Raw genomic sequence first — 22735 nt, 5'->3', positions numbered from 1 at the left:
CTACTAGTTCTCCTGAATAACTTGTGTTAAGGTATATATATATATATATATATATATATATATATATATATATATATTTGTGTGTGTGTGTGTGTGTGTAAAAGCAGATGCAATTTTAAATATGCATGCATGCATACATACATATATGATCAGAACTGTCAAATTGTCTTCCAGGAAGCTTGTTTCCATTATGAAAACTGAACATTTAAGCCCTGGCTCAAAAGATGCAGAGAATGGGAGAGGACATGTGAGGAGTCACTGTCCTCACAGAGATCAGAAGGCAGCTGTCCAGAACCAACCCCCCTCTGCCCCAGCATGTTCTTCTGTTCTAAATCCACCTTCAAGATCTGCAGTTAGTGTCGGTGCCTGATAGCTTACAAGTGATCCTTCGAATCCAGGACTTGGACTTAATCCCTGAATTCATATGTTAATGGTATTTGCAGACAGGGTCTTAGAGAGTAATAAGGATTAGATGAAGTCACAGGGGTTGGCACTCGTGGCTTTATCAGAGAAAGAAGGTGACACTAACGTATTTATCCTGTCTCACCATATGATATGATGTCCTCTGAGTGTTACAATTCATCAAGGCCCTGACCACACACACTTGCAGCAGTGGCCTTCCCAGCCTCCAAACTTCTAGTCTTTATAAACTTCCTGGTCTCAAGCATTTTGTTATGGCACCAGAAAATGAACAAAAGTATCCTCCACCACATATTCATCCGGGATTTCACAGGATGTCACTCCTCAGTCATAATCTAAATGTCACAAACTTACATCTATAGGACTTGTCCTTTCTGCTTCAAGCCCACAAACGCACCTACCCCGTTTGTCCTCTCCCTCTCTAGACCCAGGAAGGATACACAAGCTACGGATTTGTATTCTGAATTAGCATTTGCTTCTGTTCAGTGGTACCACCCAGACCGACCTCTTGCGGTTACTGGTTTCGCTAAGACGAAAGGGTCTCCTTGTCCTTTCTAATGTGTCTTTTAGACTCTTTCTGCCAGTAGTAATAGTGCCCCCTTTGACTCTTCTTCACCAGAGTCCGTGGTGTAGTGCTGATCCTTCTCGGCAGGGGGCAGTATTCTTCCTTTGCTGCTTCTGGACATTCACATAAGGCTCAGAAAAGTTATATCTGATTTAAAACCATGTCTTGTTGCCGGTTTCGGGTACCGATATTTTCACTTCTCCATAGCGGCAATAAAATTATTTCCATTCACCTCCTATCTCCACCCAGGCCTAGAACTAGAATACCTTCTCCAGCCCCACACCCATCCCAGAACAGCTAGAGGACAGAGAAGCATCTCGCTAACATCCACTGGCAAAGACTTTACGATCTGTTTGGGTGGGCAAAGCAACGCACGTGAAACGCAGGGCAACCAGAACAGCATCCAATCCCGATTCGTCCGTCCCAGAAGCAGCCCCAGAAAGAAAACAAGTGTTTGCGGAATTTGGTACCCAACGCTATTCAGCAGGCTGTCTGTCCTCTCATCTCCGCCCCACTTTCTCTAGTGGCCTTTCACCCCGCAGCCCTCTGAGTCCATCAAGCAGATGCTATGGGTGGGCCCTCGGTTCCTGACCTGGCTCCTGAGACCCAAGCTGGTTATTATCGACTCTCCATCAGCATCTCCGGGGAGCACACAAGCGGGGATGGGCGAGGAGCCCAGGGGTGGGGGCTGCGAAGGACAGGCGGAGGGACGCGGCGAGGGGCGTTGGGAGCATCGCCGGTCGGGGGCAGGGCGGGAGGCGCCGCGCGCAGCCAATCCCCAAGCAGCCCCCTCCACGGCCGCCGAAAGCCGAGCGGGGCGGGGGAGCCAGGCGGTGGCGGCGGCGGCAGCGGCGGCGACGGAGGCTGCCGTGGGGAGGGATGGAGAGGGGAGGGGGGAGCGGAGCCGAGCGGAGACAGCCGCGGCGCTGCAGAGCGGCTGGGGCGGCGGCGCGGCTCCCGGTGCTCCCCCCGGCGCGCACCCCGAGTCGGTGAGGGCCGGGCCCCGGCGGACCCCGGAGCCATGGGCTGCATCGGCTCGCGGACTGTGGGTGGGTACGGCGGCCGGCCGGGCGCGGGTCAGGGGCAAGCTTGCCCGGGGGCTCTCCTCCGGCCCCCTCCCCCATCCCCATCCTCGCCCCTGGGGACCTCCCTCCGGCTCGCCTGGCCCTGCCTCGCGCCTTCACTTTCCCTCCATCCGCTGTGGTCCCTCCATCCCTCTGCCCTCGCTCCTCCAAGGCTTCCATCCCTCCCGGCTCGTTGCCTTCTCTTCATCGCCCTCCCGCAGGCGCGGTCCTTCCCCGACCGCCTCTCCACCAGCTTCCTTCTTTGCTCGCTGTTCCCTATTCCCAGTCGCCCCATCCCTCCATCCCCCAGGCCATCCGCGTCTACTCCGCCGTGACCAGAACCTCCGGGGCGCCCCTCTTTCTGAAGCAGCCCCTATTCTCAGAACCTTCTCTCCAGCCTCAGCCCTGACTTTCTTCCGCGCGCCCCCTCCCATCCTCACCCTCCACCTTCCCCTCCATATGGCATGTGTGTTTTGCCCCCAACCATTTCCCTCTTGGTAGCCTTTTTCCGTCGCTCCTGCCTCCCCCGATTTGCTTTGTTCACGTGCATTTTCCCTCTGGGGCGGGGGCGGGAAGAGAGTGTGCCACTGGGAGGGAACGGGTTCCACGCCCGGAGGGCTTGGGCCGGGGTGCTTGGGAAGAGCCGTGGACTCGGGGAGGAGCTAGAGGTTTACCGTCCCGAGAGGGGTCGGGATTCCGTTTCCCAGAAGGGTGGGGTCCGCCAGAGCCCCGGGACCCTCCTGCACCTGTCAGCGGGGGCAGGCAGGGCAGAGCCGGCTCTTTATTTACCTTTGACAGGGGGAGGGAAGAAAGGCGCTTCCTTAACGGTCCTCTTCCTCCAGCCTCTGCCTTACTACCGCCCCCTTACTCCCACCCCCCATGCATCCATTCCGCTTTAGGGCTGAGCCCATTAGTACAGTCCTTTCCAAAACCCCCCAATTTTCCCCTTCCTAACTCCCAATTTCTCCCGCCCATACGCCCTAGTGACCTCAGGCTGAGAGAATAATTTGTATTATTATTACAAACAAACTCACTTTCCAGAAGCCTGATTTCTGAGACCCAGTTTATTTCCATGGAGACCCTCCTCTGCCTTCACCTCTTTCCCTGTTCTCCTTCCCTCCATCTCCCTGCCACCACCCCCCTCCCTCTGACTCAGCTCCCCCTCTTTCTCAAGGCCACCTCCCTTTCCTCCCCTTGCTCACCCCTCCTCTCCCACTCCTCTCTGAGAGCGCTCTCTGCCTGTCCCATCACTGCTAGTTCAGTGTATTCCTCTTTGACCTAGCCACAGGTCTGAGTCTCAGGCACCTCATCATTTCACAAGATCCCAAGAGAGAACAGAACAACTTGGAGGGTATATGGAGAGCTCTGCCTCAAATTCCTAGGACCTCCATCCTCTTTGTTCTTTGCCACTTTCTATTGCTGCATGCTGGATGCCTCTTTATGCTGAAGACCCAGTCAGAATACCTCCAGAGAAGGGACCTATAATCCTAAACCCAAAAGGCAAAAGTTCACGTACGCAATGGCTTTAGGGCAGATGGCTCAGGCTGCCACTTGATTCTTGAATCTCTCTGTAAATACTCAAGAAATTCGTCCCCACGACTTCCAGAGGACACCTGTGTTCAGGTCAGGAGTCTTCCCTAGGTTCCTTACTCGGCCACCAGTTCTCAAAGTGTCCCATCCACCTCCCCCATTGTCTCCTGTCATCTCACCTTGAACTTCTGTTCTTTTAGCTCCAAAATTACAAAGTCCTCTTGTTTCCTATTCTTATGTCTGTCTCTCCTCCTGAATTCATTTTCTGTCCCCTGAGAGAATTGGGCTCAAAGTCTCCATTGCATCTTCGAGTTGTCTGGCTCCAGGGGAAACAGTCTCAGGTTCTTACCTATCACCTGCCTTTATCCCCACCATATCTTAAGTTCCCTGACTATTAGGAAGGCCCAAGAGGGAAGCCACATTCCTCTCATCCCTCAAATATCAAAGCCAGCTGCACAGTCAAGTAGCTTCCCCTAGAAAGCTGTGTCCTTGTTTGTAGGGCAGTTAATTGGTGAGAAGTCTGGATCCAATAAAGACAGTCTCAAAGATTCCTCGGCACAGAATGGAAACAACCCGATCCCTGACCCCTCCCTCTCCATGTAAACAACACCAGAGAGGGCCAGGAAGCATTTTTTCCTAAGCATGCTGTTCCCCATTGAGCTGAAAATGAGTGTTTTGTTTCACTTATTTCTCTCACCGAAAATTTATGGATGGTAAAGACATAGAAGGAAATGGGTAGCCAGACGGCATGGCACTGGTGGGCAGGTGTGGAAGGGCTGGACCCTAGGCTCTGTCTTTTATGGGAAGGGAGCAAACAGAGATCAGGGGAATGAGGGAGAGCAACTAACCTGGCTGCTTCAGGGAATGAAGTGATTGCTGTGGACTGGAAAGGCCTCAAGGATGTCGATCAGATCAACATGGACAGCACCAGCTCACTGCATGGCAGCAGCCTCCATCGACCTTCCACGGAGGTAAGGATGGATGCTTCAGAGACCCACCCTCCCGACTACAGCAACCTCGCCCAGATTCCTAGCTGCTTGACCCTCATCAGCCCATAAAGGCCCAAGGGGGAATTCTCTTCATAAGTTCTGTGGCAACATCCCAAACACTCCTGTAGATGGAACAGACCACATCTTCCTGCTTCCCGAAACACACACCAAAAGCTACACACTGAGATCTTTCTCAGCCTCAGGAAGGTCTACCCCTCTGTGACTCTCTGGAAGTCCCTCAGAAGAAGTCAGAATTGCACTTCTAGAGGTGCCCAGATACCATCCCCTCTCCTCTCTCCTACAGCAAACACGAACAGATTTCTCCTGGGACGGCATCAATGTGAGTGCAGCTACCCCTAGCCCTCCCCAACCTACCTTGACCCTTCTTTTCCTGTATTCATCTGGACCCTCTATAGACAGGCCACACGAGCCCTCCCCTGTTCTGCTGACCTCCCAGCTTTCAGGGGTGTGCCTATATACATCGTTGATTTTCTTTGTCATTTGTTCCCTTGGGTATCCACCTTCCTGGGAACCAAAAACTCTATTCTATATGTAGAGCAACCCCCCCCCCCCAAGCCTTCTTATTCCTCTGCCCACTCTCTTACCTTCCCTGTCCTAGCTCTCCATGGAGGACACCACTTCCATCCTTCCGAAGCTTAAGCGAAACTCTAATGCCTATGGCATTGGGGCCCTGGCCAAGTCATCATTCTCAGGTGAGACTCCAAACCTGGAAATGGGATTATTGGCAGGATCGTCTTTGTTTCCCTGCTCATCAAGATGTCTCAGAGTTTACCCGCACAACATCTGCATTTCCGTCAAGTCTATCCTGTCCTGAGACTACCCCCTCAGGATACCGAGGGATACTTTCCCAGTGGTTGGAATCCCATGGAACCTGGGTGGGGATGATGGGTGGATCTGCTATATGTATTGTGTGATATCCTGAAGGGTGTGGATGTATTGTCTGACTCCATAGGGATCTCGAGAAGCATGAAGGACCATGTGACAAAGCCTACAGCCATGGGGCAAGGCCGGGTGGCCCACATGATTGAGTGGCAGGGCTGGGGAAAGGCCCCAACAATTCAGCCACAACACAGCCATGAGGCTGTGCGCAGGGATACAGATGCTTACTCTGACCTCAGCGACGGCGAGAAGGAGGCACGTTTCCTAGCAGGTACTTACATCTCAAGCGTTTTGTTTGTTTGTTTGTTTTGATGGTGAGAGGCTGAACCTCCAGTCTGCTTTCTTTTGGCAAAATGGTCTCCCTGCATGCTGATCACAGGTTCATATTTTCTAACAGCTTTGATTTCAACTTTGTTTGTTTTTGTTTTGGGACTGGTTAATTCTGGTAAGTTCCCTCCAACATATTTTTATTACAGCCTTAGAAAATGGGGGTGCCAATGAGATTTGTGAGGCCATATGTCCCAGATGTTTTCTTTCCTTTAATATGGTACCATCTTTCCCCTGGCCTCTCTTAGTCTTAGGGAAAACACTGGGGCCTGGGACTTCAAATGACTCTGCTTATACCTGTTTCTAAAAATGAAGGAGGCCCCGGAGATTTCTTCTAGCCATGCTCGTCAATGTTTGATTTCTTGAATTGACTTAGTGGACTCGTGAGAGTGGATGGCTAAGGGGAATGGCCCTGAAAACGGTTTCATTCTGATGACACTGGTATAGGTCTGATGACGCATATGTGGTGTCCATGGGAAGATAAACTAATCCTGTTGGCAGCTCTTAGGAAGGATACCCAAGGAGAGGGGTAGGGTTGAAGAGAAGGACTTTTGTGTTGTTGGTATGGGTGGTGGAGGCAGTCTGAGTGGGGCTGGATGATAGACATGGAGGGCAGAGAGGGAGGACAAGGTAATAGCAATGGAGCTTGTTCATGGCTCTGACTAGACCAGGGACCCGCAATGCTCTCTTCCTCGCTATCATGCCCTCGCTTCTTCTAGTCCCTTGACAGAGTCGCTTATGTGATTGGGGACCCGTATTCACCTGATGTTCCCTTGGGAATTCTTCATTAATTCTGAAACCTACTATCTAGATGCCTGTATCCTAGACCATCTGAATTTATGTTCAATTTATTTCTTTTAAAAATTGTTTTATTTATGTTCACGTGTTTTTACCTGCATATGTTTGTGTGTTCCATATGTATGTAAGAGACCCTGGAGGCAAGGATGTTAGAACCCCCAAAGCTTGAGGTACAAGCTGTTGTGAACTGCCTGGCATGGGTACTCAGAACCTAACTCAGGTACTCTGCTAGAGCAGTAAGCTTTACCACTAAGGCATCTCTCTAACTCCAGGTTCAAATTCTAAAACCTCCAAAGACAAACTTCTGGAATTTCTAACTTTAATCTCTCAGGCTATTTCACCAGAGGAACCCATCTTTTCCTCTAGGAATTTGATAAGTGTGACCTTTTGAAAAATTCCCCATGGTCTAGCCTTGCTTCAGAGTAAAAGAGTAGACACTACCTACATGTGGTTATTGAGAATGTGAATATGACCATCTCAATGAAGATGTGCTATAAGGAAAGTACCAACTGATTCAAAGATTTCATATGAAGAATGCAAAATACCTCACTAATGTTTATGTTGATTGTATATTGAAAGAGAATCATGTATACACTTAAATTTAAGATTTATTATTAAAACTAATTCCACTTGTTTGTTTCATTTTCTTTCTTTTTTTTTAAAGATTTATTTATTATGTATAGTGTTCTGCCTGTGTGTATTCCTTCAGGCCAGAAGAGGGCACCAGATCTCATTATAGATGATAGTGAGCCACCATGTGGTTGCTGGGAATTGAACTCAGGACCTCTAGAAGAGCAGCCAGTGCTCTTACCCTTGAGCCATCTCTCAAGCCCTCTGTTTTCTTAAGTGAGACGATACATGGTTTATCTTGTACTTCCATTGAACCACGCTGCACCAGGATTCTCCACACCCCTTTCACGAGTCTAAGGGTTACTTGAGGACTCTTAGGATAATTTCATTTCTTCTCATAGGTGTCATGGAACAGTTTGCTATTTCTGAGGCTACACTTATGGCCTGGTCTTCCATGGATGGTGAGGACATGAGTGTCAATTCTACCCAGGAGCCACTGGACTGCAACTACAGTGACAACTACCAGGAGCTGATGGAGAGTCAGGGTGAGAGATGCTTCTAGGGTCCAACCTAAGTCTGAGGGGCTTCCCAGCAATTTAGACTCCCTCTGTCCTTTTCTGTTCTTTTAGGACTTTCCTGTTAGTCTCAGCTCCTTTTGTGCCCCCATACCTATGTCATAAGCATAAGACAAAAGTTCCGTGAGCTCTTCTCACTGCCTGCGATGTTCTGTGGCTCCTCCAACCTTGCTCATTCTCTTTACAGATGCATTAGCTCAAGCCCCCATGGATGGATGGCCTCACTCCTACGTGTCACAGGGGATGTACTGCCTGGGGTCATCAGATGCCTGGGAAGCGAGTGATCAGTCCCTCATTGCATCTCCAGCTACAGGATCCTATCTTGGCCCTGCATTTGATGACTCACAGCCCAGCCTACATGACATAGGGCCTTCCCAACCTGCTTCAGGATACTCTGCTCAGGAGCCTCCACCTTTGTTGGGGGTAGACACTGACTGGGCACCAGAGGTTGGTGGGGTGGACCTGGCCAGGGGTTCTGTAGAGGAAGAGAAGAGACCACTGGCCCCTGAGGAGGAAGAGGATGCAGGATGCCGGGACCTGGAGTCACTTTCCCCACGAGAAGATCCGGAGATGTCCACCGCTCTTAGCCGGAAGGTGTCCGATGTCACATCCTCAGGTGTGCAGTCCTTTGATGAGGAGGAGGGGGACACCAACAACTAGCTTCTTCCCACCCCACTGACCTGAGGGGCATGGCTGCAACCCATACCTTCTCAAGCTCCAGCAGCACAGATGAAACCCGGGCAGAAGACAGCAGGGAACCGCTAGCTTCCAGCCCTCACCAGCCCGCTAGCACCCTGGAAAGTGAAGGACCAGCAGGGGGTTTTATCTAGGCTTGTACTCCAGAAACCATCATTCCAGGAACTGAGACCCAGGCAAAATTAGGTGGCTATGAACCTGGCATGATGGTGGGAGATGAGCCATAGCTATGGTTCTTGGGTCCATGCCCAGGTGCGCCGTGCTGAACGCCAAATCTCAGTTCTTACACCCCTGATTTCGTCTTCCAGGAGCCTTGGCTGTGCTGTCTGAATGCCTCCTTTCTCCATTTCACTCTTGCTTTCCTGATTCTGTTTTTTCTGGCCATGGCATCAGTGCTTCTCCGCTGTGGGAAGCAGGCCTCAGGGCTGTTGGACATGGCTTGGTGGGGACGGCAGAGTGGCCTGAACAGCCCTTCTGTGTTTAGCATAGACAGTGTGCCCGATTCAGGCATTCTTTGGCTTCTGGGATCGGGAGCCAAGGACGAGATGGACATGGCAGCTGGGAATGACAGGGGTCACAGTATGATTCTTCATCCCAAAGCCTACTCAGAGGCAAGAGGGTCGCCAATGAGACAAAGAATAAACACAGCCACTTAAATGCCCTGTGGCTGGAAGGAGGACCGTAAGGATGTGGGAGAAGGCCCCATGGGGATGGCTACTCTAGCTTCCCTTTCTGCCTTCTTCCACCCATGCCTGAGGAGGGTGAGTGGGAACCAGTCTCAGATTGTTGACCTCGGATCGCAGTGTCCCATCAACGGGGGTACCACGAGGGCTGGGCCTCCCTCTACCTTCCCCTAATTCTCTGGAGCTGTTTACACTTTTCTCTTTGCCTTTTCTACATTTTTATAACTTCTTGGGGACTCAGGGTTGAGCAGAGTGGAGTGGGAAGTCTGGTGCTGTCACTGCCTTGGCTGGGCTGGTGGCTGAGGGCCAGGGTGGGGACACTGGATGGGCCAGGGTGGACACTGGATGCTTCTGCGTTTGTGTCGGCTGTTCCGCCGGGCTCCTCCATCCATCATTACTTACGGGACAGGTTGTTGCGAGACATAAGCTTGCCCTCCCACACCTCCTTTGCCCCCCCCCCGATTTGGAGTGAACCGTGGGGACAGGGAGCAGCAGCAAGTCGGTGCAGTATTGCTATGAATGGGCTGGAGCAGCCGCAGCCTCAATCTGGCCCTTGGCATAAGCAGAGATTTGATAGGAGACGCCCAAGCTTGCCACCCTCTTTTTCTTCTTCCTCCTGTCTGTTTATGGCTCCAGTTCCAAGGCTTTGTGTCCTACTATAACTGTCAGGGGTCCCGAACTACTCCCTCACCCACAGGAACAATGAGGCTCAGAGTTGGTGTGATCTTGTTCTTCCGTGACTCTGTCCTGCACCGTATTCATACACTGAAGTATAACTGGAGTAGGTGTCCCACATCCTTCAGGGGAGGGGATGCATTGGATCCTGGGGTCGGGTCATGGAGGAAACATGGGAGTAGACCTGGAGAGCCAAGGTAGGTGACTAGTCACTCAGCTCATCTAACGCTGCCTGAATGGGAGAAGATACCTCGTGTTTGCTAGTGTTGTGGTTTAGCCTATCAGGACCTCATTTCTCGGACTAGGAAGGGCTAGCCTGCCAACCCTGGCAACTGCCCCTAACCCCTGGTCTCCTGTCCTAGCCCCCTGGGACTTGCATGTTCAAGCTAACCTACTCCAAGGGTCTCTCTGCCTTGTCTATTCTCTCTATCAACATGTGTGTCTCATCTCAGTGACCCCGCATTCTTCCCCCAGGTGAAGGTGGACATCGAGTCCAGAGAGTAGGTTCATTCACTTTGGTTCCCTTTTGCTCAGGGCCCTGGAGAGTTAGGAAGACTAAACTAAAGCAGCTTTCTTTACTCCTTCCATTCCTCAAGGAAGCCAAATGGTCCCCAATGAAAGACTACAAAAGACCTGAAGGAGCCTTGTAGGGTCTGTACCTGAGCAGGGGCTTGGTTTCCCCAGGCTGCTGGCAAACTGCCACAGAGGCAGGTGAGGCCCGCCCCACTCTGGAGAGAGAAGACTCAAGGAGCTGACCCAGAACCATGTTGAACTCTTTTGGAGGGAGGGACCAACCTCTCTGGTGCTGGGGGCAGGGTGCATGGGGGTTTGCTTCTAGCCTACTTTAAGGGGAGGGGTGGGGCATGTGCAGGAAGAGGCTGTTAGGGGTGGGTGGGAAGGGTTGCTTTTCCTTTGGGGTTAAAGGCTATGCAGCACGTGTTACAGCAGCTGGGGAGCAGGGCTGTTTTTTTTATATTCTTGTGAATGAAACTGCTCTTGCTAAATGATTTTTTTAGGGGGGGGTACACTTTAATTTTCAATTGACTTTATTAAATGAAAATCCAAACCTTCCATTCCTCCCCTTCCATTGCCCTCCCCAGTTCACACACCTCCCTTCTTTTTCCTTGTACTAAGGAGGGAATCTTGAAGGATGAGTTCTTACCCCTTTACATCCCACACTGTCTTCCAGGTCTGAGGCATACCCATTTCTATGGTCAGTCTTAGCATGTTTTCTTAATGTGAAACTCACCCCAGGCCCAGGAAGGATTCTATGACATATATTACAGAGAGAATTCTATATAAATATATATAAGTATTATAGATTATATACACATGGGCATGGGCTTGGATGCCCCCTGTAATTCTCCTACCTAGGCTTCAGTGTCTTTCTTGGCCTGAGGAGGTCGAAGGAACCCATGTTGGAGAAGGCCAGAGGCTGTGTTCAATGACACTAAACAGAATGTGGTGGCATCCTCTGAGTATGAGTGTCTTATTTGGGGGGATAGAGGAGACCTGGGCAAGGGAGGAGGGGCAGACAAGAGACTGTCTGAGGGCTCAGCTGCAGAGCTAAAGTATACCTCGAGGGAAGGAAAAGCCGTGAATGGAGCCGGGTGTCTACATACTCAGAACATGTGGCTTCTCTTCCTGGGTGGAGCAGGCTAATGCTGTATAGTACAACTATCAAGTTCTTGGCTAACCAAGATAAGAGTCCTCTAGGGGTTGGGCACATGAAAGCTTGCCACCCCAGGGTACCCCCAAGTCTATGCCAGAAGATCCCAAGGAGCTACTATAAAGGACTGGACTCTGCATGACCCACTGCTGGTGCTTGGGGAGGAGCTCCAGCTAGAGTAGCTCCAAGGCAGAGATGACTGTTGGCAGGCTAAGCCAGCCATTGCAGTGGGAATATGCCTGTCCTAGGGGAAACCTGGAACTAGGGAGACAGCCCGGGATACAGGAAAGCTTTCTGCTGCCAGGGTCAGACACATGCACTGGGCCATGACATCCTGCCTCTCCACATGGAGCCTTTGTCAACCTCTTTTCCAGGGAACTGCACTTGGTTCCCTGGAACCTAGGGTGGGCGGGCTTGGGGGCACGTTGTAAGGTGGTCAGTCCACAGTGCAATGTTATGGTCCCACATCCCTTCCAATGTGGCACATCAATCCATCTGGACCACCATTCTCCTATTCCATGCGGAAGCCAAAATCTAGACAGGCAGAATCAGGATGGTACCCGAACAACACTGGGGACTGTGGGAGGTGAGAGACTGATGGGGACTGGACCTGCACAGCAGTAAACGCAGGGGTCTTCCAAGCATGGGTTCTTGAGCCCTGCCTGGGAATGGGGGAAGGCGTCTGATGGACCCACATTCTTCCATGCCCAAGGTCAAGTTCTCCTTAAGATCATCACCATCAACTTTCACAGTGCGGGTAAGAATAAGATGAAGTTGAGGCCTCCCCGACTTCAACACCCCTATCACATACAAGCCCACTCTCTGGCATGGGTCCCTGGTTCTTATGAAGAAAGTTTGGAAGGGATTGTTCACAGAATCAGCTCATCTTCATCCTCCTCATCAGTGGACCGTAGGCTGGGGCCATGCAAAATGTCAGCCAGGTCCTCCTCTGGTCCTGGGCTTCCCACCATCTCCAGCTCATCCAGCTCACCCTCCACTTTGGTTGGGGCCATGCAGTGAGGGACCTCTGGAGATGGAGGTGGTACAGGAGTCTCTGGCATGGTAGGAACTATGACTTCTGCTCCAGGAGCCTCATTTCCACCCTCAGGCAGACCCCAGCCCTCTGCAGGAGGGGGTGGCCCCCCAGGACTCTTCCGAGTTGAAGTTGTATTCCGGAAGCTGGCAAGAGGAGGGCGGAGCTGCACCCCAGATTTGGTGTGGCCCTCAATAGCTTTCTGTAGCTGGAGAGGAAGAGGAAGAGGTAAAGAGAGAGACAATGGGAAAAAGAAAGAACATGGGGGGCAATGAAAAAAACACTGCAAGAATCGACAAAACAGGAAGAGACGGAAATGAAGAGAGGAGCAAGCAGGAGATAAAGCCAAGACAGACAGGGAACAATCATGGGGAAAGACAAAAAGACAAAGCTATTCCTGCATATCAGGAGGAAGAGACTGCCAGCCTCCCTGAGAAAGGCCCGCGGAACCCCTTTCCACCTAGTGCTTGCTGCATACCTCTCATATATCCCCACACCCCTCCCCATAGCTCACCTAAACCCCACTCAACCAAACCACATGGGGTCCCCACTGGCTGGAGAACTATGTCCCTTAGAGGACTGTGTCCACAACATGCTTTGCTGTCTCTCCCTTGCTCTACATGTTCCCCACCATGTCCCCTTGTCCTGGGTCCATTCCTCCTTCTCTCTCTCTGGTCAATTGGGGCCTAGGCATCCTTACCTCTTCTAGTGCCAAGACACCTCTGAGCTTCCCCATGCTGGTCACATAGGCAAGATGGAGGCCAAGAAGTGAGAAGAGTGTATGAGTCTGATGGGGAAAGCACAGGTCAGCATGTGCCCACTTCTGCCCTCCCTAGAGCCCTGAGCAGTCAGCAAGGGCTTGCCTTGTGCAGCGTTGTCTGCTCCACCAGCTGGAAGGGAGACTGGTCAATACAGCAGCAGTCAAAGCACACAGGCTGGCTCAGCTGTTCCCGCTCCCAGGCCTCAATCTGTTGACAGAGTAGCACAGAGACCCCTTCAACTTCAGGAGCCCAGCTTTGTCCCGCGGGAACCATCACAGACACTCTTGGTTGATAGGCACACCTTTTCCTCTCAGAGGGTCACAGCTTCCTTCTCCTCTGTTATCTGGCCTCAAGGTCCACCCTTCACCCTCAGGTACCCAGAATATGGGTCCTTCCTACAGTCTGTGTCCTCCTGGTCTTCACACACTTTTTTTTCTGTTCAATAATTCTTATCATACCTTGATGCTTTGTGAGCCTTTGCTTTTCAGAAATGGCAGTTTATACTTAGCCTTATGTTGGCCCCTCTGCCTACTGGATATACACTCATTGGTAGAGTTAAGTGATGTCAACAGCTGGAGATGGAGGCAGCTAGCAGTCACCTCTTACGTGTAGAGCTGAGTGACTATTTGTTGACTCTGAGCAGACTCTCTGCATTGCTTGGTATTTAGTGGACTTGGACTGTTTATGTTTTGTTTGTTTTGTTTTTAATCTATTAATCAAATCATTAAGGCTCAAAGCCAGCTATCCTCTGGACTTACACATCTACAACCCAAGATGCCAGATAAGCCACTCTTTCCAGGACTCGTCAATCAATCTAAGATGCTCTCCTGTCACTACTGAATGATGTCACGCTTCAATTTTCTTATTTTCTAAATCTGCACTCTACCTGCAGAGAGTGCCAGCAAAGGCTAGCTAGCTCCTAGTCCCAGGATTGAGTGCTGAGTCCACATTGAAGCTCCCTCCAAGGGTCATGTTCTGTTGAAATTTCTGGATACAGCTATGCATCCTGTAAACTCCCATGATCCTGGCTAAAGGGTTACAGGGAGCCTAACTGGTTCTTAGTATAAGAGGATGATTGTCTGAAATGTTGCAAAGAGGATGGGACTTAGATAGGACCTGCTTTCTTGGTCCTTCTGAGTTCTACCCCCTTTCCCAGTAACAACAGTAGCTACATTTCATTTGCCAAGCACTTCATCTGTACTGGGCATAATTCTAATTTCTATCCATGTCTTAGCTCATCGAATCCTCTTAACAGCTCTGCCTTCATCTACATTGCGCAGATGAAGTAGTAGGGACACAGTGCTAAGTTTGACAGGGGCTCCATAGGCAGTGATTGGTAGAGTCTAGCATTTTTGTGCTGACCACATACTAGATATACCTCCAGCTTCTGTCCAAGGAGAGGAAGATGTTGCTTCTGGGTCTTAAGGAAAGTTAAACACCGGTTAGAAACTAGAGTTCTCACTATGTGAGACTTAAATCTTAGCAGGGACAGCAGGTGAATTCTTTTCACATTAACTGCTTTTTCTAATTTCTGTATTGACTCAGTATGATTTTTGTCAAAATCAACATCTTGATATATAAAGAATTTTTACTTTTGTTTGACTCTTGACCTCAGAAATGTCTTCTCAATATCTGTTTGAGGAAGATATTCATTAGAAATACATAATCGGTCTTCTTTTTGTACCTAGATGCGCTTTATTTCTAACAGGCATTAAAGGGCCATGTTCATCAACAGTCTGGTATTGAGTCTTCACGGTACAATTAGAAATGGTGGTGCACACCTTTAATCCTAGCACTTGGGAGGCAGAGGCAGATGGATATTTGAGGCCATCACAGTGAGTTCCAGGCCACCCAGGAACTGCATAGTAAGACCCTGTCTCAAAAACAAAGCAAGAAAAGCAATACCTTCACTGGATGAAATAATCTGCAGTGGATTTTCTTACCTCTTCCGGTGACATGTTATCCACTAAATCCGTTGAGTCCTAGGGAAGAAAGAAACAGGGCCAAGTTATTTCCCTTTTCTTCTTAAGGCTAGTCAGTTTTCAGAGATGTAGAAACCATGTCTCCCTGGACAGATCCAGCCCAAAAAGCCACCTTTTCAAACCATTGCCACCCTTGGTGGGATCTCTGCCCTTCTAAGGACTTTGGCTTCTTGTTCCACAAGGACAGGCTCCTGATCTCCCTTCTTCCTCTAGACATACATTCTCTTACCTGGGCTATTTTCTTCTTTGTAGAGTGAGCTCTGCCCAGTAAGCAGTGCAGCAGGCGCCGGAAGATGGAAGATCTTTGACCTGAAAGGAGTCATGAGAAGATGGGGTGGGGTGTGACCAGGTGCTGCCAATGGTCTCTGACACTGTGCCACCAAAGATCCGTACTTCCCCTAGCTGTACCCCAGGGGATTCATTCCTCTTTTCTACCTCTTTCCCAACTCCCTAGGAAAGCATCATGGGATTTATCAATTAGAGTCAGCTCTTGAAATCGCCTAGCCTCACATCTCTTTACAAGAGTAGCTTTTAGTAAACGTGAGTCCAAACAAAACTCCCAAAGCATGCTGAGGTCCTTACCTGCAGGCTCTGGAGCTTCAGGTGGCTGTTTGTGGTTGGGCAGCGGCCCATTAGGTTCTTCGGGGTATGATGGAGCAGTAGGAAAGAGGGGAGGTGGAGGAAGGGGAGATGGTGGAAGCTAAAAATAAAATAAAGCATTCTCAGTCTCAGAAAAGAGGCCTCATGATGCCTTCCTTGCTGCCTTTACCAGCAGGTGTCCTGGGAGATCTAACTCTACACTGCCCCTCACCTTGAATTCTTTTCTTCCTCTCAAAACACCACTCAGGCCCTGGTCTCTTTTGCACTGGATCCAGGATGATCTCTTTCTCAATTGCCAGTGTTTCCCTTCCCCTTTCCTTCTTTCCAGCACTTGCCACAGCAAAGCCCAGCCCAGCCCAGTCCAGTCCAGTTCAGTCCAGATCAGCCCATTCCAGCCCAGTCTAACTTAGTCCAGCCCAGACCAGCCTAACCCAACCCAGCCCAGTCCAGCCCAGTGCAGCCCAGCGCAGTCCAGTCTAGCCCAATCCAGGAGAGACATCACTATTGACCCCTACTGACATTTTCGCTTCTGTCACTTTCCTTTTTTCTTCTGTCTTGGTTACCTCTGACTTCCTGGAGATGTCCTCATCTTCATCCTCATCCACAAAGGCGAAGGACTCTGGTCGACCACCAGGGTGCCACTCCCCAGCCAGCCGTGCCTTGCCATCATAGGGCAGTTCCGATAACTTGCGTGCCATATCCTGGGCAGCCCTCAACCTTCGCTCTGCACACAGGTGGCGCTGGAGGAGGGACTGCAGTTCTGAGCGTTCAACTGAGCCCAGCAGGATCATTGACTCTGGGGGTACAACCACGCTTCCCTGAGGGCCTGCTCCACGACCACAATGTCTAGCAAGTCAGGTGCAGCAGGAGCTCAGAGCCTTTCCTGATTCCAGTTCTTACTTTCTCTTACCGAAAACTTCATCTTAAAACTCCTCCGGGGTGGCCTCACTTGATTCCTTTAACTTCACACACTTAGCACTTCCAGACCCAATTGGCAGCACACTAATTGGTGCTAATCTGTACTTATCTGTATGATGCCCTAATATCGTATTTGCAAAAATGTAAGCTCGCTATTAAAATATGCTGATTAACCCTATCCAAAAGTAATGAAACTCGAGAGACAGTTGTAATGGTCTGAAACTCAAACACACTCTAAAGAAGTCTATAAGCAACACTAGCATCGGGTCCTCTCTCCTGGAAGAAGTTCCATCCTTTAAAGCACCTAGGTCCTAAGAGGATATGAACAAGATGCTCCCTTTCCAAGAGATCTTTATGTTTATAAAAATCCTGCTACAGTGCTGAACATTTTCTGTAAGTTAACGTCCATAGCACTGCATCAAGGGTACTAAGACATGCCTTACTGCTACATCTTCATCATCATGAAAACCTTGCACCCACTGGCTGTGCACCTTGCTCTAAGGAAGACCCATGGCTTCAGGAGCTACTTGGAAGGACTCTGAGCTTATGGCAATGTCTGAACTAATGTAGTTTGAGGAATTTGGATACTCTGAATGTCTAAGTCAAAACTAGCATTATTCCTGGCTCCAAATAGCTCCTCGTGTCTATTTTCTATTGCACTAATTCACAGACCAGTGAAGTATATACTGAATGTCCAGTGAATACATAGAACTCTAAAAGTATAGAGATTATGGTCTCTCCATTTGAAGACTACCCAGTCTAACAAGAAAGACAACGACAGTGGCGGTGACACACAGCTCAGTGAAGTGCCAGCGGTGGGCAGGAAGAAGGGTGAACGGAAGGGAAGGTGACATCAACATTTATGAAAGCCATTTCCTTCTCCATGAGGAACAGTTCTCAATCTTCCTTAGGCTGGCCATAAAAGCCATGACATTACTGAGTAAAGTAGGAGAGGGACCCAAGATTTTCAGTTGACCCACACTGTTTATGAAGTCTCTCCTCCTGAAATCGCTTACCCACCGTGAGTGTATCTGCAATTCTAATTCACAGACATTCGCAGAGCAACAACAAGGGGAGCTGCCTGAACCTCATGTTCCCAGCTGACGTTGAACCAACAGCACTCAGTCCTCTCAATCCAGGCCAAGCAAACAGTGCTCAGTTAGCAGTCTATCTGATGCCACATTGTTTTTTAGAATCTTTGTGCTGTGTGTAGTGACTCTGCCATCAAAGTGTCCCCAGACGTTCTGCTCAAGTGCTGTCTACTTACTGACTCTAAGCAGTAGAGGGAGGGCCGTGCTTTGCCTTATTGAGAAGATACGTTAGGTGAGTTTCACTTAGGTAGGATTACAGTGCTGCTGGCCACGAGTTCATGGTTTATAAATGAAAAAAAAAATGTCTATTAAATAAGGTATCTTAAAACAGAACACAGACAACATGGCTATGTATTGATTGCATGGCAAAAATGCTGTGACCAGAGTCGAGGGACTTGGCTCTGTATTTCCTCTTGGAACGTTGTTCTGAAAACTGTTCCAGGTGCATGAGGACTTTAAACTTCATGGCTGCATGAATAGTAAGAATTGCTTGTATTTTCTTAATTGGATTTTAACTGTCTTGTGTGCCTATGTTATGGCTGTAGTTTTTACATCCTAAAGGAAGAGCATGTTCCTCAATCAGTATAAACTGAACCTCCCTTAGTAGCTCTAAGTTTAAGTCCATCCCTGCGATGATGAATCCTGTCAGCTTACCTGAATTTTAATCACTCAGGAGACTGGTGAGGCACACCTCTGGGTGTGTCTATGAGGACAGAGCTAGAGATTACATGGGGAGGGGGCAGATCCACTCTGAATATAAGTAGCACAATCCCATGGCTTTGCATCCCAGGAAAAAAAGGGGGGGGGGTAAAAGGAATTAAAGCAGCTAAGTGCCAGCTTCTTTTCCTAGGCATCTTGGCCTACCATGATGTGTGCTACCCTGTTCCACCATGCTCTCTCTATCATAAGGGACTGAACTCTCTGAAACCACAAGCTGAAATAAGCATTTCTTCCCTACATCTGTTTATATTAGGATGTTAGAAAGTAGCTAAGATGATGCTGGTGCTCTCTGCCTCTGAACAACCAACCTTCCTTCCTTCCTTCCTTCCTTCCTTCCTTCCTTCTTACCTTTGGAATCAACCAATGGTAAAGTCTTGACTGTGGTGGTCTGGAGTAGGTTTCTCAGATCCCCATATGTGCAAGAAGCTGAAACAAACTTCACATCACGTACCATGATGTCTTCAACAAAGATTGTAAATTTGCTAAGGAGGAAATAAGCATCCTGGGTTAGCCCACTACAGGTCTATGCTGGCCCTTCCTTCTTCCCACAAGGTCTGACATGCATTCTTTCACTTATAGTATTTATTAAATATGTATAAACATGAGAATAATTTTTGAAGAAACATGCATTCTGATGCTAGCCTTGTTCTCAGCTTCAGGACCTCCCACATCCCGCCATATCTAAACTAATTCTCGCTAGTGGTCCTGACCTGAGCTGGTTCCAACCAAGGTCTGGCAAATAGGGAAGCTTCTTGACCTGGATGATGCTGTCATAGAGGGAGGGTTGCAGACTCTGAGCCACCATGTTGGCCAAGATAACAGCCACCATCATAGGCAGGATGTGGGCAATCTGACCAGTCAATTCGAAGCAGATCACAGCTGTGGAGACTGTGTGGGAGACAGCCCCAGTCAGAGCTGCTGCTCCTGGAGTGAGAGGAATATATTGACGGGTTAGAGCTGTCTTTTCTGGCGTGGGAGATGAATGAGGTACCGTGAGAATGACACAGAATAGGAGACAGGACCCGGGTCAGTACCAACAATCCCAGCACTGCTACTTTTCAAGAGTAGGGGTGAGAATGCTGGCCTGTTCAAAAACTATCTGTTTGATCTAATTTATATATAACCTTCAGTAAGTTACAAAATGTACATGCAGAACTTTTCATTTATAATATGAAGAGAATGATATCCATTCTTTGTTTTTCAAAGTTTGGATCGCTTTCAACTGAATATTTAAAAACCTAATAATAGAATCTTACTTTGAGCCTCAGGTGTTTATGCCAACAGTTCATGAATGAATAGCAAGAAAATTCAAGAACCATGCTGTGGACATAGAACCATGAGGACTCCATTGATCATGAGCCACATATCCTGATGTGTGTCTATTATATGAACAGTCTTTACTTCCCTGAATAACATGCTCTCATCCACAGAGTGACAATGTCACTAAAGAACTTCTAAAATTATTACAGATCTAAATCATTATGATTCTATAGGCTCACCAAAGGTAGAATCAATCTTAAGTATTTTTAAGTTGTCATCTTATCAATTCAATAGTCGCTCATACTTTAACTGTACTTCTTATTCAAATATGAGGGAAAGGCCAGCTGGTCTATATAGCGACTTCCAGGAAAGCCAGGGCTGTGTAAAGTGACCTTGTGTGATGGTTTGAAAGAAAATGGCTCCCATGGGGAGTGGCATTATTAGGAGGTATGGCATTGTTGGAGTAGGTGTGGCTTTGCTGGAGGAAGTGTGTCACTGTGGGGGGGGGTGGTTGATGTCTCCTATGCTCAAGCAATGGACAGCATGGCACTCAGTTCCCTTCCTGTTGCCTGCTGATCAAGATATAGATCTCTTAGCTCTTTCTCCAGCACCATGTCTGCCTGCATGCTGCCGTGTCCTGCCATGATGAAAACTGACTAAGCCTCTGAAACTGTAGGCCACTCAACGAAAAATTTTCCTTTATAAGAGTTTCTATGGCCATGGTGTCTCTTCACAGTATTAGAAACCCCAACAAAGACACCCTGTCTTAAAAAAACAAAAACCTTCACTAATAAAATAAAATGATGGAAATATTCATTGGAAAAATATAGGAGAATGGTTATTTGAAAATACAACAATTAAAGGTCACAAAATTCTAATACTATGACCTGAGTATATGACCTGAGTAGGAAATGCACAGAGCATTGTTCTGAACATAACCTACACAGTATGTATATACTGGAAACTGTGCAATATGGAAGACGAGAGATACTGGAGAGACACGAAGAGAACAGAAGACTCCTATGGATAAATGAAGCGTTTATAAATGAACTAGGATCAGGAAGTAGAGTGCCATACACAGGTCTACCTCAGCAGCTATTTTAGAAGTTCCGGGCTCGTGTTTCTCAGCTCTTACTCCTGTGTTATTAGTGTTCCTATTTAGGCATCTGTACTAGCCTGACCTTAGGGTGCTGACCTGACAGGAAATGTCCAGCTCCAGCCACTAAGAGCACGTCCTGTAAACATTTGCTAAGTTCCCTTTTAAAAGCTGGGTCTTGCCCACCTCCAGTCTCTCTCTCTCCCTCCCCCCCCTCCTATCACTCTTGTCCCGAGGGACCAGTCTCTGCCCCTCCTCACCCCTTTTTCTGCCCCTTCTCTCCTCTTCCAATAAACCACCTATGTGAGACTTGTGATACGGCATAACTTCTCTTGATGGCATTTTTAAATTACAAAAAATTAGTTCCCATTAACATGAACACAATTCAGTTTAAATGAACTGGGCCCATCACCTGCATTATTGGTTCCTTAATTCTTAGGAAATAAAGATCCTACTAAACATGTAAAGATAAAGCAAGGTACCACATCTTTCTTTTGTTTTCTGGGGGTTTTTTTGTTTGTTTTTTTTGAGACAGGGTTTCTCTGTGTGTAGCCTTGGTTATCCTAGAACTCACTTTGTAAACCAGGCTGGCCTTGAACCACCCTAATTTTCTTATTTGATACCTATGATCCATTTTCCACAGGGAGGAATTAAGGCTTACAAAAAAGAAACAGTGAGAGGCAGAGCCAAGAGCTGGCTGTTCGAACAAAACTTAAATTGAATAGTGTTGTACTTAACTAAATTGCTGTACCTTGAAAGAAGATGTATTAGCAGACTTTGATTGCAGGGATTTGGGGTACTCAATGTCTGCTTATAGAAATTAGGAATATGTCTCACCAATTACTGCATAGCCCCCAGGTAAGATCTTGTAGAGGAAGTCATCAAATAAGATACCCTCAGGGAACAACATGGCCATGATCTCTCCTACCAGCCTTCCAAATGCAGCTCCTAGAGGTAGATAAAGAAGGGTAATAGTAAGATAAATTTTCTTTGCCTCCACGTTCTCAGCATAATCTGTACTTAAGCACTAAGACCACAAATTCCCAGTGTGCTAGGTTTTTCCTTGTTTTCTCATCTCCACCCAGATTATAGCTATCAATATGATGTCATCAACCCTTACCTAGCACAAAAACCGGCATGAAGCCTCCGCAGGGTATGGGCATAGTGGTGGCCACAATGGACATCCAAAACTAGGATTAAAAAAAAAAAAGAAACATTAGAATACCCTTTCCAAAAGTATCTCCATGCCCCTCTCTCCTCACTGCCCGCCTCCTTCCTGCTTTCAGAGTCATAACAGAAGTGTCCTGGGATAGCTACTCCTTTTGGAAACCTTGTCTGTCACCATTCTCCAGATCCTGAAAATCTTGGCACCTTCGGGCTGAAAGCTCAACAAATACACCAGGATAAAAAGGTTCCTTCAGATGGCTAACTCAAAACCTAACTCTGAGTGACTATATTTTCCTTTTGGCAATCTACAACAAGGAAGTCCCAGAGGATCCCTCCTTCACTGTTCCCAAAAGACCCTCGCCCAGTGAGCTCAGTCAGCCCACCCCATCCGTCTCTGTGGAGTAGTCCCAGAACAAAGCTGGAGGCTGCTTTAACCTGCTCAGTTTATTTTTATAAAAGAGCCCCAGATCAATGTGGCAGATACTTTAAAGTCTACTGAATTTTTGTATGGTTAATTTAGCTTTGATTTGATCATTTACAAAGCTATGCAGAAGGTAAGCCTCATAGGAACCTGAAGAGAATACAGCTTTGTTTGAGCCTTTGTCTTTGATATCAAGCTACCTTAAACATGGATCAAACTGATATC

At 48.4% G+C, this 22735-nt stretch overlaps 2 protein-coding genes across 5 annotated transcripts in view; one reads left to right on the top strand and one right to left on the bottom strand.

Moving 5' to 3' along the window:
• The first annotated feature begins 1805 nt into the window (after positions 1–1805).
• Positions 1806–11614, top strand: Fam131b (family with sequence similarity 131 member B). 4 transcript variants are annotated; one of them, XM_041634930.1, is made up of 7 exons: positions 1807–1974; positions 4441–4550; positions 4873–4908; positions 5188–5281; positions 5542–5739; positions 7565–7708; positions 7926–11606. In XM_041634930.1, the coding sequence occupies exons 2-7, from the start codon at positions 4497–4499 to the stop codon at positions 8396–8398; spliced, it is 999 nt and encodes a 332-aa protein (XP_041490864.1). In that variant the 5' UTR covers positions 1807–1974; positions 4441–4496; the 3' UTR covers positions 8399–11606. The 4 variants fall into 4 exon arrangements, with proteins under 4 accessions (XP_041490865.1, XP_041490862.1, XP_041490864.1 ...); XM_041634927.1 differs by having other exon boundaries at positions 1807–2034; positions 7926–11605; XM_041634931.1 differs by lacking the exon at positions 4873–4908 and having other exon boundaries at positions 1806–1974; positions 7926–11614.
• A 375-nt stretch (positions 11615–11989) lies between these two features.
• Positions 11990–22735, bottom strand: part of Clcn1 (chloride voltage-gated channel 1) — a 28469-nt gene continuing 17723 nt past the window's right edge. Inside the window, exons 13-23 of the mRNA XM_041634909.1 lie at positions 22043–22112; positions 21760–21870; positions 19277–19490; positions 18915–19048; positions 16401–16633; positions 15820–15937; positions 15467–15546; positions 15199–15237; positions 13358–13462; positions 13195–13281; positions 11990–12702 (exon numbers count right to left, since the gene is read on the bottom strand). Of these exons, the coding sequence (XP_041490843.1) occupies positions 12331–12702; positions 13195–13281; positions 13358–13462; positions 15199–15237; positions 15467–15546; positions 15820–15937; positions 16401–16633; positions 18915–19048; positions 19277–19490; positions 21760–21870; positions 22043–22112 (1563 nt within the window). The 3' untranslated portion in view covers positions 11990–12330. The remainder of the gene's footprint in view (positions 12703–13194; positions 13282–13357; positions 13463–15198; positions 15238–15466; positions 15547–15819; positions 15938–16400; positions 16634–18914; positions 19049–19276; positions 19491–21759; positions 21871–22042; positions 22113–22735) is intronic.

The sequence above is a fragment of the Microtus oregoni genome, unplaced genomic scaffold (assembly GCF_018167655.1).
Source record: "Microtus oregoni isolate MIOR12 unplaced genomic scaffold, Mior012 000046F_ref0000063, whole genome shotgun sequence".
NCBI lineage: Eukaryota > Metazoa > Chordata > Mammalia > Rodentia > Cricetidae > Microtus > Microtus oregoni.
This window is presented reverse-complemented; position numbering and strand designations above follow the sequence as displayed.